The sequence below is a fragment of the Dipodomys spectabilis genome, unplaced genomic scaffold (assembly GCF_019054845.1).
Source record: "Dipodomys spectabilis isolate Male_0828 unplaced genomic scaffold, ASM1905484v1 ptg000015l, whole genome shotgun sequence".
Lineage (NCBI taxonomy): Eukaryota > Metazoa > Chordata > Mammalia > Rodentia > Heteromyidae > Dipodomys > Dipodomys spectabilis.
In genome coordinates, this window is record NW_024870692.1 from 4,318,575 (window position 1) to 4,333,259 (window position 14,685).

A 14,685-nucleotide genomic window follows, 5' to 3' on the forward strand; every position below is an offset into this window, starting at 1 on the left:
AAAAATTTTGTTAGATAATACAAAAACATTTGCTTTCAGTACTTAATTTTCATTTTTTGAAGGTTCTCATTGTCTTCTGATTACCATCTACATAGGATTATAAAACCTATTTTTAGTTGACTTATTTTAAAAGATCATAGCCTTTCTGGTTTTATCCATACAAAACCATATGAAGAAAAAGCATAAACATTACCTAGTCTCTTAAAAGAATAAAACTGAGAATGTAACACTTGATTGTGACCAAAATATTTTTTTTTGGGGGGGGGGGGGGTCCGGTCATGGGGCCTGAACTTTGGGCCAGGGTGCTGTCCACTCACCACTTGAGCCATAGCACCACTTCGGGCTTTTTTTTTCTGCTTATGTGGTGCTGAGGAATCAAACCCAGGGCCTCATACATACAAGGCAAGCGCTCTACCACTGAGCCACCATCCCAGCCCAAATATTTTGTTTTTTGCATTGAAGCTTAACTAAAGTTTTTAGTTGAATCATAAAATACCCATGCAGTTGGACAAAATATAATCTCTACTTGAATGAGATTCAATTGAAGTCTAACACGGAGGGAGGGAAAGAGAGAGACAGAAAGAGAGAGAGACAGAAAGAAAGAGGGAGGGAGGGAGAGAGAGGGAGAAAGGGCAAATTCCAGTTCATAAACACTTTTGAAATGTATTTCCATGTTCTGGTAGGAAGGTTTTGGTTCTTTCTTGGAAGGATAATAAGGTATTGAAAGACATTATTGTGTGACCTTCTGCTGTTAGCTATGGGAGCTCATTCAGTTCTTGAGGTGATATTCAAAGAAAAACTCAATAACAGATCTAAAACACTTCAAAACACTTTGCTAAACAATGTCAGACAATACTAGATGCTTTAACCAATCACCCACTTGTCCACAATTTAGCATTTATATGCTATATACCCTGATGCCACCGAACCCGCCAACATCAAAGAAAAACACTTTCTGCATAGGGAGGGGGGCAGGGAACACCTGTAGAGAAAGCAGCACTTAGAATTTTGCATATATTTTAACTGTGTCTATTTATTGACACCTTCAGCTAGATCTGGCATGAGAACAAATATTGAAAATCTTCCATCTTTTCCATGTGGTATCGTTTCTACCCAGTTCTGTCAGATACTCTGGTTCTTGGCCCCATCTCTCTTCTGGTGAGAAACATGTCAGTCAGCTTAGGTAGGACCCATTCAACCCCCATTCTAAAGTTTCATGTAAGCCTCAAAGGATTAAATTCAAGAAGTAGACACAATGAGTCACCAAACCTCACCAAGCCAACTGAAATCCTCCCAGGGCCTTTCCTCCCAAAGAATCCCAGAAAACTGGAAAGTATGTCTAGGATCTATTAAGGAATGTTCATCATGTAATAGCATGGAATAGTGTTCAAAAAAAACTAGCAGAGCAAGAACATGGGCAAAGAAGCCAACATGGTGGCTCATGCCTGTAATTCTAGCTATTTGGGAAGGACGGGTCAGAATTATTGTTTGAGGCCAGTCCAGGCGAAAGCTGAGTGCTAACACACTCCACAAGTAAGTTCGATGGCTGATGTCTGTAATCCCAGCTGTGAAGAGGCACACACAGAAGGGCAGATGTGCAAGGCCAGTCCCAGGCCAATATGCATGTCTCATGTGAGTGCATATTTGCCTCACAAGTTGCCTTGAGTTCAAACACAAGGACAGAAGGAAAAAAAATGGGGAAATTTATTTGGAAGATAGAGTTCTCACTGGCAATCAGGACTGGGGAATCTATTTACCAGGAGCCAATTTCTTTAATTTGCCAAAGCAGCCATAAAACTACTCCCTTTGGTTTACTATATTTTGGTCATCTATAAAAGCAGTAGCAAAATCCAAATTAAGCAAAACAAAAACTAAATTAAAATATCAAATAAACTCTAAGGTATCAAATATTAGTTTCTTTGGGCCTCAGTTTATGCCCAAAAAGGGATAAGATTGGATTAGAGATACTGGATTATTTTCAATGAGTTTCCTTTGTTGTTTAATTCTATTAAATAAATGGAATTTGACAACTAATGTGTATTTAACTATAAGTAGTAAAATCTTTTGGTATCCAAAAAAAAGGAGGCAATATGTTTAGGAATGCTTATAAGCTTGCTTCCAATGTGAAATATCTTTAATTAGGCCAAAAATCTTTATTAATAGATTTTTCACAGAAAAAGTAAAGAATGATTTTTTAAAATATCTTTTCCATACTACTTTTGACTCTATTAGGCTACTTTTCTCAACCAATAGTCAAAATTAAAGGTATGAAATGTCATACAAGAATAGTGCACAGGGGCTGGAAAGGTGGCTCAGTAGTAGAGTACTTGCCTTGCATGCATGAGGCCCTAGGTTCATTCCTCAGCGCCACAAAAGCAGAAAAAGCCAAAAGTGGCTCAAGTGGTAGAGCGCTAACCTTGAGCTGAAGAGCTCAGGGACAGCGCCCAGGCCCAGAGTTTAGGCCCTGTGACTGACAAAAAAAAAAAAATAGGGCACACCATTTGTTGAAATGTATTTCTTAGTAAAATTTCACTTTATTCAATATTTTCTGATGGACTAAGTTCTGGTCTTAAGTACTGAATTTTTCAGAAATGGTAAACAAATGTGATTTGACTACAAAGTACACTGCTGCAAGTGCATACCAATATGAAATCATTAAAGTCTTTGTAACTCTTCTGACTCTGCAAAGGTGTCATAAATCAAAGTGTTCTGAACCTACCGTTCTGAATAAAGTTCTCTTTTCTTCACCTCTACACCCCAGAAAATCAGGGTCAACACTAAGTATTTGCTGGAGAACAGGAGAAAGAGTAGGAAAAGTAAGAGCAGCCAAAGAAAGAAATGAGTGAGGAGCAGAAGGGTGGGGGGACTAGAAGGTTACAGAGTCACTGATAGACTAGAGAAAAAGACATTATGACAGAAAAGGAGAGGTGAAGGAGAATAGAAAGAATTAGGGAGAATGGGGAAGGAGAGACTAGGGAACAAGGGAGCACAAGACACTGAGGTGGTACCTGCAAACGAGTGGGTATCAGAGAAGAAAGAAGAGATAAGGAGCACAGGGAAGCAGGAAGGGGACAGAGAATAGTAAACAAAAGCAAATAAACATAACTGTCTATTAATTAGCCAAGCACCCAGGATGCTTTACATTTGTGTCACTGCACAGAACCAATGTTCAACACAGTAATAGTCTCATTTTAACTCCAAACAAAGTGCTGGAGATTAACAGATCCATATTATAGACATTTTTCTGAATACAGGATCAATAAAAATAGAAATTATTACATAATTTATATTACATGAAAAGCTTCATCTTTTTAAATTAAGAAATATGACATAGTATACTTAAACTCCAAAGCATTAGCTTTCTGAGCACCAAGATATATTCAATGGATAATACACAGAGCAATGCTAAATTTTCTACATTCTCAGCAGCAGTGGCAGGAAAGTTCTCATTTCCTGATGGTAATTTAAGAGCTTCAGTTCTTTCTCTTCTGGTTATTGCCCTTGGCCAATTGTGCCTGCTTGGCTGAGCTTCTTTCCTTCCTATCTTCTTTGTCTCTGGATGTCACTTTACTGGAAGTATCCTTCATATTTGCTGATTTTTTCTTACTTTCCTTGGATTTAGTGCTCTTATCTGGGTCCACTTTCTCCTTCTCCCTATCCTTTTTACCCCTGAGAGGCTCCTTCCTGGATGTATCTGAATCAACCATTTTCTTATTCTTCTGCTCATCCTCCTTTTCTTTCTTCCCCCTTCTTTTTTCTTCATTCTTCCTGGACACTGATTTCCCAACTTCCTTCCTGAGCTCTTCCTTAGTAGGTTCTTTTACTTCCAGATTTCCCCCATCAAAGAAAAAAACATTTACTGACTGCATCACTTAAATTGTAAAACAGCAATTCAGTGAAACATCTTGTCTTTTCATATGTTTCCTCCCCCCACATGAGAAACGATCATTCAAAAAAATTACTTCAATGCACTCATTTTTAAGTTGGTTAAAAATGTCAGCTATAAAAGAAATGCTGAAATCTCACCATCCTTGTTTTTCCAGCTTCACATATGGCTTGACTTGGTTATCAGAGGTTAACATGCAACTTTGTTAAAATGAGCCCCCCACAAGAGCAGAGCCTCACACAGTTAGTTCATACTTCACAACCACAATGATGACATAATTAAAGAATACTGGCAATGTCAAAAACCAAGTTTCAGTAACAGTTTTTTTAAAGATTTTTTTTAATGTGGAACAAAACATAATGTCCTTAGAACAGGTGTGTTTACAGTCTTTGAGAAAAATATGCACAAATAAAAGCTAAATAGCATTCAATAGACTTACATAAATAATCATTTTTAAAAAACCACCTCCATGTACAAGAACATTAAAAATCACTACCTGTAGGAGTTATGACAAAAAATTGTTTTGGTTTTTTTTGCTTATAAACAATCAGTATTCCTTTGTAGTGTATGTCCCTATCAATTCCTAGAGAGGCAATCATTTCCGACATAACCTGTCCATAGTATAACCTGTTTGTAGTGAAGGGAAAAGAACTAAACGAATGCACAGGTAATTCCAAATCTCATGTAGAATGATGCTTTCAACATGTGTCGCATAAGTTTAGCAGAGTGATTAGTAAAAAAATCTGACCTTCTTGTTCTCTGATCTGACAGTTGTAAGAGGTGTTTCTGCATAATGTTGCATTTCAGTGGTGACGAGCAAAATGAAAATTTCTTTTAATATAATAAGACATGGAAAATGTGTCTGCTGATTGAACACATGGAAAACTCTTAAAGCACAGACTTATTCAAAATGGGCTCTAGACCTGTGGGCTTACAGGAAGGACTTCTGCATTGGACCTTCCCAGACAGTCAAACGAACTCTAGATTAATCAACAAGAATATCAGTGAATTTCCTGGGGAGTACATTGTCAGGAAACACTTCAATTCTTCCTAGAAAAATTCATCAAATCCTGTAAGAATACAGAATACCATCCATATAGAAAAGCATGCTCCAAGGCTTCATTTTACTTCAATGTCGTTCAGAGACTAATATAGAGGAGCCAAAGAGTAAAATGCTTATGCAACACTCTCAGGTATTATTCTGTTTAGCGTTTTTAAAGAAAATTAAATCATTAACAATGAATTTGGCTTTTTAGATCAAGAAGTAAACTGATACTTCATTGGCCACTTATTTCATTATTTACATGAAACTAAAAATGGTAAGGCTTCTGCTTTCTTTCTATAAATTAGCATGGTAGAGAGCAAGGTCACAACGTTAGACATCCTCATCTTTCACAAAACCAGCACATCAAATAATGAAAAATCTTAACACAGTCAAGTTACAGCAAAAATCAAATTGCAAATCATAGGCCAAGCATTTGGAAAGAAATATCACAAGATTTTTTAAAAAAGAAAACCATGCAATTCCACATGCCTTTCTCCCTAAAGAACACGAATGTATACATATAAATTTTAAGGATATTAAAATTCTAATACTGAACTCCTAGCCTACATAGAATGATAGATGTGTAATTTTTAATTAACTAAAATATACACCACAAATTTCATTCCAAAAGGCTATAGCTTACAAATCTAAATTTTCATTTTATTGGAAAGTGCACATCTGATTGAACTCACTGTGTATAAAACAGTATCATCGAAATTTTTGGAAAAATGAAGTCAATCACTGATGAATTTACCACTGTGACAGCAGCAATACAAAAAGTCAAACTAAGAAAGGTTTTAGGTAGTAAGATGTTTATATGCAAACTTAATATAAATATTCTAACAAATGTTACATGATACTATCTTATATTCTCATCTAAAAATTATGTTCTTATGTAAAAACTTTTAGTTTTATCTAAAAACTTTTTATAGTTTTTACATTAAAAAGTAAATGAATTAAAATTATAGACTAGAGGAAAAATTTTCATTAAGCCTTTGAAAAGAATCTTATTGACACAAGGTATGCTCAAAACCAAAAAAGCAGTATTATTTAGCATTAGTAGCTGCATTTACATAACATACTGGAATATCTCATGCACTTTAAAGCAAGAATGTGATTCATTCAAGCCTAATTTAAAAAGCCGAAAATACCTTTAGCCTTAGTTTTTCTCTTGGCTACCCCACCAGGTCCTTCTGTTGGTATTTATAAGATGAAAATAGGTTACAAAGACAAGGTTTTGAGGAAACCAAAAATAAATATCTATTAATAAGTTGAAACTGATGCTTCTATAAAACAATGACACATTTATCACAAAGAAAGATACTTGGACATTTCAGTGTTTATGTATCTCTTTGAAGTCTTAGTTCTGTAACAGATAAATGACAATGATCTCCTCACCATCACAACTGGCATCAGACATTAACCATCATTGGCTTTAGCAACACCTATTTGCCTCTGTAAATGACATGTTGCTGCAGTTGTCTGGGCTTCTGTTCTGGTGGCAGCTGATAATATAGAGAGCTAGAGTCCTTACTTCTCCACTCAATCACCACTGCCATCCACAACAGGCTCACCTCTTTTTATAGAATTTTCATCTATCTAGCCAACCACTGTTTTATCCTCATTATTTCAAATGTTTTAAAAAGTTAAAGAAGCAACTGATACACTATTATGTAAGTACACATTAACTGTTTCACTCAAAAAACACTTCACAATAGCTTTCTTGTTTGACAGATCAAAGTTCTGATACTGGGTTTCTGTGACAGTTAACAAAATCAATCCCACATTTCTTTTGGTGCAACTTTTTCTCCAACCAGCAAATACTCAAGGTCTCTCTCTATTGGCTGTCCTTTTCTATTTCCAAGTCAAATAAATCCCATTTTGGGTACACAGATGGGCAAAATTCTAAAGCAGCCATTTCTAATGCTGACAACCAATTTCTCAGGTATATCTGGTGAGAAGTGTAGTAACTATTCAGGAGGATGGGAGAAAAGAAACCACAAAGATAAGGTATAAGGATGTCAAAAGAAAACTTCTCAACCATGACACTTACTTACTCCTGCTGCAAATGGTAGAATCTGCTCTGTATGTTTTGTTTTTTGTCGGGCATGGGGCCTAACTCTGGGCATGGGCGCTGTCCCTCAGCTCTTCAGATCAAGGCTGGTGCTCTACCACTTGAGCCAAAGCACCACTTCTGGCTTTTTCTGCTTATGTGGTGCTGAAGAATTGAAGCCAGGGCCTCATGCATGCAAGGCAAGCGCTCCACCACTGAGCCACCTTCCCAGCCCTGTATGTTTCTTGACAATACAATCACACACCTACAATCTGTATCACACTCTCATTTCCAGTATGAGGAGTTTTTGTGCCTGTTACATTTTTCACATCATCTACCATTCCTAAACTCCCTTCTCTTTTTCTATTTGTGCAAATTGTTTCTATCAAACTCAGTGTAATAAGAATTCTAATTTAGTATAAATTGAAATACAACCACCATTCTGGAAAAAATGCATGGCTTACTGCTGACTACATAAAAAGAAAAGGAAGGAACATGTGGTTAACTGCTCTTTGTGGTTGTATCTATATGCCTGTATAGCATTTATATATAATTGGGTTTCCCTGCATTTGTATTGTAATTATGTTTCACATACAAAACTTGAGTTTTCCCCTAAATTCTGTCAAAACAACATTTCACTTGGTAATACAGAATGCTATCTTAGACCACATCCTACTAAAGTCTACTTCTTAATAAGATACTAACCTACTTTAGTACTACACTTTAAATAGATGATTATTCTTGAATGTGTGAAAGAAATTAACATAAAGCAACAAAATACATTTTCTGACTATTAAGGTCTCTTTGCTCACTGATATACATTCTTCTAGGCCAGGCTGAGATTGTCCTATTAAATAGGAGGGTAGAGCTGAGTGCCTATGATTGACACTTACATCTTTACCACTCATATCTCAGATTATTCAGTGCTGAAAGAAGCCAAAACCTAAGCGCTAATCTCCAGTGTTCTCACTCTGTTTTTGCACCAAATCCCAGAGAACCTAGTTCTCTCAGATCAGTAGATGAGCATCCAAAGAATCAGGGACAGCCACACTAAGGAATCAACACTACATCTAACATAAAACATAACCATAGATTCTGAAAAAAACCATGAAGGAAAAATACGAATCAAAATTCCCTAACTATAAATACTTAGATATACAGAATGCAATGTTGCAAGTAAGATCTTGAGACTAAAAGATATCTATTCTCCCTCCTGAGATGGAGAATAGAAAGATCACACCAGGACAAACAACATTAAGACTATATCTCAAACAATAAACTTTCAGTATATGCATGGACCTGTCCTATCATAAATAAAAAGGTTGCGTGGTCCAGGCCAGCCTGAGCATTCATGTCAGACCCTATGAGAAAACCAGATACAGTAAAAATGACTGGAGCATGCCTTACGTAGTAAAGCATGCACCTACCAATTACAAGATTCTGTATTTTTTTTAATCTTATAATTCTAGACATCAGTGGCTTATGCCTATAATCACAGCTACTCAGGAGATCACTGTTCAAAGCCAGCCCAGCCAGCAAAGTCTGTAAGACTCTCATCTCCCATAAACTACAACAAAAGTCAGAAGTGATTCTATGGCTCAAGCAGTAGGGCACGAGCCTTGAGCAAAAGAAGCCCAGGGACAGAGCTCAGGCCCTGAGTTCAAGCCCCCCACAAACAAAAAACATTAATACCAAAAATAAGTAGGGTAGCAAAAATGAAACTATCCACTTTCCACATCCACTTATCATAGATTCAAAAAGAGTTATACTGAAGAAGAAATGTTAAGTCATAAATAAGCCCAAATAGCATATCAGCAACAGACTAAACAAGCTGTAAAAAGTGAGCATCTTATTAAAAACTTTGCAATCTTGGGATTTCCCACAAGGATATATATGATCTAAGTGTAGGTAACATGTAAGATCCCAAAATAACAAATTAAGCTTCCTCCCCTGAGCTTAAAAAGTCATTAATTTTTCATCATGTCTCCATGAAAAGACCAAGTTAGAAAATTAAAGCATAATTTTCATACTCAGTCTCTGAAGGAAGCAGTATAGACGGGAAGAAACTAGAACTCTTAGCAAAAATGATGTCCACAAAGGTGTACATCACAAAATACCTGGCATGACAAAGGGACCGTCCAGGGAAGGAAAGCATGAACACAGGGCAGAACACCATGTTCTACTAAATGTCCTGTGAGGCTCTCTATTTCCATCTTACCAGCAGTAGGAGAGGCATTCACACTCAGCAAACCACATGGAAAAAGAGGTGACACAAGACTAGGGTGACTCCCTTACCTCCTTAGAAGAAAACAGAATGAGTGTGGAATCTCCCAAGATTCTAAGAAGGAGAAAAAGAAATGAAGGCTTGAAGGATTTGTCTGAGTTCTGAGTGTTTTTGAAGGAGAAAGAAAGAGGTAGTCATGTTCTAAACTTTTCTACAATGGCAAGGAAATGTCATCAAGTAAAGAGGAAAGATCATGAAACTCAAGCCAGAGTTCACTATAAAGCAGAATACAAAATATTACCTCAGGAGAAATAAAACGACTCAGTAAAGTGTGAAAGATGGAAAAGGCTTATGATACTTACTTCAGAGCAGCAAGCTCCTAACCTTGATAAAATTATTCATGTCTTCTGTAAGTATGGTTGGCATGGACTTTGTTTACTAGATCAAAACTCAACAAGCGCAATGTATTTAATTTACTTTTTTTTCCATTATAGCTAATGTCATGTAGAGGGAGGGGGAAGGATAAAGGAACAATTGTATCAAACAATAAAATTCATAACAAACACAAATTCTAGGAAGCAAAATTGAAAAGAAACCTCTTGGTATTTGTAAACCATGTGGAGGTAAGTTGTTTTTATTCACTAAATATATATAAAGCAATTTCACAGGAACATTAGGATACCTAATAGTAATTTATGTTAAGGTGGCAAGTGCCTCAGAAGCAGTATGCCACATATTACAAAATAAAATGTCCTTAGCTGTGTATGATGGCTCACATTTGCAATCTCAGCTATTCAGGAAGCAGAGATTGGGGGAGGTGGGATCATGGTTCAAAGACAGCAAGAGCAAATGGTTCATGAGATTCTACCTCAACCAATTTTTTTGTTTTTTAAAGCAGGCATGCTAGTAACAAGAGACAGCATAAATAGGAGGATGGGGATTCAAACCTGTCCATGCAAAAATCACAAGATCCTATATGAAGAATAAAGGTAAAAGGGCTGGGATATGGCTCAAATGGTAGAGTGCCTACCCAGCAACTAGAAGGCCAAGTTTAAATCCCAGTACAAGAAAGAAGGGGGGAGAGGGGGAGGCAGGGAAGGAAAAGAGGTAGGGATAGTGGGAGGGAGGAAGAAAGGAAGGCAGATCTGTCTCCTATAAAACTAAAATGTGTGAGTGAATAAGCAAATAGATGGACTGATGATTTCACCACATGCAAGTGACATGACTTTTGAAAAACAATTTCATTACAGACACCCAAATAACAATTCCAGGCTTAGCCACGTGGTACAAGAGCTAGCAGGCTGCTAACATAATCATACTCAGGCCACTGAGTCACTTCACAGTGCCTGGGGAAGCCTGCAAGGTCCAAGGACCTCAGTTTCTGATTTGGGCCCTTCCTATACTACAACATACTCACTTCAACACTGACTACACATAGAAAAAGAAGCACTAAGTGCCTATGGAATATGTGCACTTAGAAGACTGTGTGGCTGCAGAATTTCAGTCTAGTTCTGGCTAAGTAGTTAAATATATATCATGACAGGCTGCTAATTTCCTCTTAATCTGTAATGACAATACTATACATACTTGGGGTAAAAAGAAAACTACAAAACCACCCACCTCTAAAATGAATAGGAAAAGGAAAAGCAGAATGTAAGAAAATTAAAAGGCTAACCAGTTAAAGAATGATTCCATCCAGAGACTGACAGTTTGAAGTTTGAATAAAGGTAAAATATTGATTCAGATAGTAGAAAATTCACCTGGAATTGGTTAGCACTGATCCACTTACTAAGTTTCAAAATGTCACTTCTTTTGGGAAAAAAAGGTTAAAAATGTATCATTAAAAACAACAATAGAATTTTAATATGCAATGAACAATTCCTGAGACTTATACTTCTATTAATTAATATAAATATCATTTTATTCAAATATTAATGAATGTCATGTGTTGGGCTCAGCTTTGCAGAATCATACAAAGCCAAAGACCTAGTTCATAGACTGCAGGAGTCCAGTCTAAACGGTACTTATTCCTCAGGGTAACACAGTTAATATTTTACTCAGATATACAGAATGCAATGTTGCAAGTATGATCTTGAGACTAAAAGGCATGAGCCACAACAGTATTTGTAATATGAGGCAAAATTACAAAGTAAATCTTTAGAGAATTAAGAATTATATAATAAGTATGACTCTCTTTCTCTCTCTCTCTCTCTCACACACACACACACACACACACGCACACACACACACACACACACACACACACACACAGTGTTAGGGACAGGTGGAAGGCGGTCACAGAAGTCAGGGGTTCTTCAGTTAAATCCTGTATCAGAGGCCTTCAAATAGGTGATACAAAATAAATGCCTAATTATTCTGTTGCTCACCCTTTTCACTTAGGAAAATATAGCATAATTAATTTCTGTATATAAAATGTACATTAGTATCATGACAGAAAAAGCAATGCCAGATGAGAAATTGCAAAATTTGAACACACAAGTTATTTTTCACTAAAACATCTTCTAGAGTTAGTAGTCATGACGCACTAACAAATATGTATGCTATAAAAAGTATTTCTCAGTCATTTGGCTAAGTGAATTTCATTGTGAATAAGAGCCCACAATCTTTTCAAACTTAGACCTAATGGTATTTCACGGAGTTTAAATTCCAAACAGACCCAAGAAATGTAGTCCCAGTCTGAATTTATTTTCAGAAAGAACATTACTAAATAATACTCTACCTGGTAGCTGATTGCTTGGTGAAATTACCAAGTTGGGCAACCTCTCCATATCTGGAGTGGAGCCCTGTCTTCTAATTGAAGACTTGTCCTTTCAGACTATCATTTTATGCTCAAGAAGCAAAATGTATCATCTTCCTCTTAGAACAAAGGGATGCATAAAGCACTTACATGAAAGTAATTTGATTAAATATAAAGAGTATTTTAAAAAATAAAAAATTACAATCAAATACTATTGTCTAAAATGTCTAAATTGTCTAAAATCTTTTCAAGGTTAATCAAAATTTTAGAGAAGCTTAAAAAATATTTTAAAATACAACACATCATTCTTCCAAAGAGTCACAGAAAGCAAAGGTCTTAGGTGTTAACCTCTTTAAAGTTGTAAGAGCTATGCTTGGAAGAAAAGAGGTACAATCTTCCTTTAGGTAACAGTATTTCATATATTTGTTTTTGCTATTATTAAAGCAAACTCATTTAAAATAACTTGATGAAATTTTTATTTGACTATTAATGAGTTAATACTATAATAAACTTAATTTATAAACCTAAAAATCACATTATATGTAAGTCAAAATCGGTAATAAGTTAGTAAAAGAAAAAATGGAAAAAGACAGTTAGGATGAATAATTTTAATATGTACAGCATTACTTATGATACATATTTACAGTTTCCCCCTTGTTCAATATGCTCATTTAAAAAAATACAAATTACCTTCTCTGAATATATATTTGAAAATGAAATTTAAAATAAATATTACTTTCAGTAACAGAAATATGCAACATACTCTTCTGTGAACTCATGAACTTAAGTACCTAAGGCAAAAATACAGGGTTAGTTTTAAATTATTTCCAAAGCACCATTTAATACAGAATTTTACACTGAGATTTGTATGACCCTTTCTAAGAAGTCAGTTAACCTAAACTAATTACAGATTTAAAAAATGACAGCATTTTAAAGAACCATCATTTAATACACCAAACAAGTTAAAGACTAACAGAGAAGGATTTAACTTATGTATCATGCCAGAAAAGAAATGTGTAATCAAGTCCATTAGAATCATCATCATTAATAGTGTTAGAAAGACAGGCATCAACAGTTAACCACAACACATTTTACTACTGTTAGTTCTGTGAATACATGACTTGAAACAGAATAATACAGAAACCAATTATACTACCAAGAACATCATCTTCAATGCAGTTTGCAGTTGCAGATAACCACAAGAATGAGGAATAACACTGTGTTCACTGGAAGTGGGGAGCCAAGCAAGGGACTAACTATATCACTGTACTGGGCAAGATTACATGGTTGGCTTTTACTCTAAGGTCACAGCTGCCCCACTGTGCATTAAGCCCTGCATAAGCAAAGGAAAATGAACAAAGAACACAGAGACTGCTCCTGGTGTTCATAAGCCAGTGACTGCAGTCCCTGAGTCAGTTACTGGTTATGTAAATCCAAAATGACACAAGTCTTTCCCTGAACCCCTTCATCCTGTGACGTACCATCAACACCATCTGTGGTTTCGCTTTCTTCTTCTTCTTCTTCTAGCATTTCAAAAGGAGTCATTATATCATAGAGAAAGGAGAGGAAACCATAAAACCAATCTGAACTTTCCTCTGCTAAAATATTAAGGACTTCCTCAAGAGAATCAATATTTTCATTACTGCCATCTTTGGTCAGGCCTACATAAGAATAAAGGAAGAGAGAAAGAGAAAACAAGGAGAGCAGTTAGGTGGAAAAAAATTCAGTTGAGAAAGAGTGATCTCAACAAGGCTGTGCATCATGTTCATGGATGTTTACGGGCAAGTAACAAGTGGAAATAAGTCAACTGAGATGCACACCACACAATCAAGTCTCAGTTATCCGTGCTAAAGGATAGCCAACCTGACCACTCCCCCACCATCCGTACCAGCTCTGGGATAGGTGTGTGGAAAACTTATATTTTCCCATTGGTCTTGGGCTGAAAAAAAATTGACAAAATTGTATCTGCTTGGTTTCATAGACAAAAGCCGTGTTTGAGGGGGAAAAATACTTCTAGCAACCTCCTGGTTTGCTTATTTACTAAAGGCATTATGAAGAGTTGATTGAACAGTTATGCATACATCAATAAATACTTATAGGACATAGAATGGCTCATTTTCTCATCTTTTTTCCACACAGAACCTAAGTAAATTTAGGAAACTCTGGAGTGGTAAGACTAAGCAGGATTATTTGGTTATAACTGCACAGATGGACCTCAACTCATTCAAACTAACTCAAATCACACACTTGAATTTTAATTAAAGGAGGTTAGTTCTATATCATTGTAATTAGGCTCAATAATTAGAGTTAGCTATTATTATCAATTCTCTCTGCTTTCAGTAAGGTATTCAGAGTAGGCCTTGAGTCACTCATTTGTAGTAGCAATATTCCAAATTCCTCTCCTCATCAGCTCAGGAAATCACCTTCTACTGCAAAGTCTACTGGCTTCTGTCCTTTTTAAGCCCTCGTAGAAGAACAGGTCATCCTAGTAGAAAAAAATCAGTACATTTAGTCATTTGTATTTCTCCTTTGAAGAACTGGCTGGGAGGAGAAATAATTCTTGGTTCCCATAGGTAAAATCTGCCAGTATTGCCAAGCTACATATAGCAAGACCCCAAACTTTTGAGAAGGAAACAGGATAGAAAGTCTGGCTGTAAGAAACCTTAACAGCAACAACCACAAAGCTACTCCAACTGCAACTGCCCAAAACTCAGTCATT

General features: G+C 36.1%; 1 protein-coding gene across 7 annotated transcripts in view; it reads right to left on the reverse strand.

Annotated features, from left to right (window-relative positions):
* Positions 1–14,685, reverse strand: part of Asph (aspartate beta-hydroxylase) — a 206,861-nt gene that overhangs the window by 152,907 nt on the left and 39,269 nt on the right. The window contains exons 5-6 of one of the 7 annotated variants that reach the window (XM_042665897.1): positions 6,083–6,124; positions 3,325–3,823 (exon numbers count right to left, since the gene is read on the reverse strand). The exons of 4 other annotated variants lie outside the window; for them this stretch is intronic. In XM_042665897.1, coding sequence (XP_042521831.1) covers positions 3,474–3,823; positions 6,083–6,124 — 392 coding nt within the window. In that variant the 3' untranslated portion in view covers positions 3,325–3,473. Of the gene's footprint in view, positions 1–3,324; positions 3,824–6,082; positions 6,125–12,559; positions 13,628–14,685 lie in introns of those variants that run through there. 2 more of the 7 variants (XM_042665905.1, XM_042665889.1) reach the window with 2 other exon arrangements.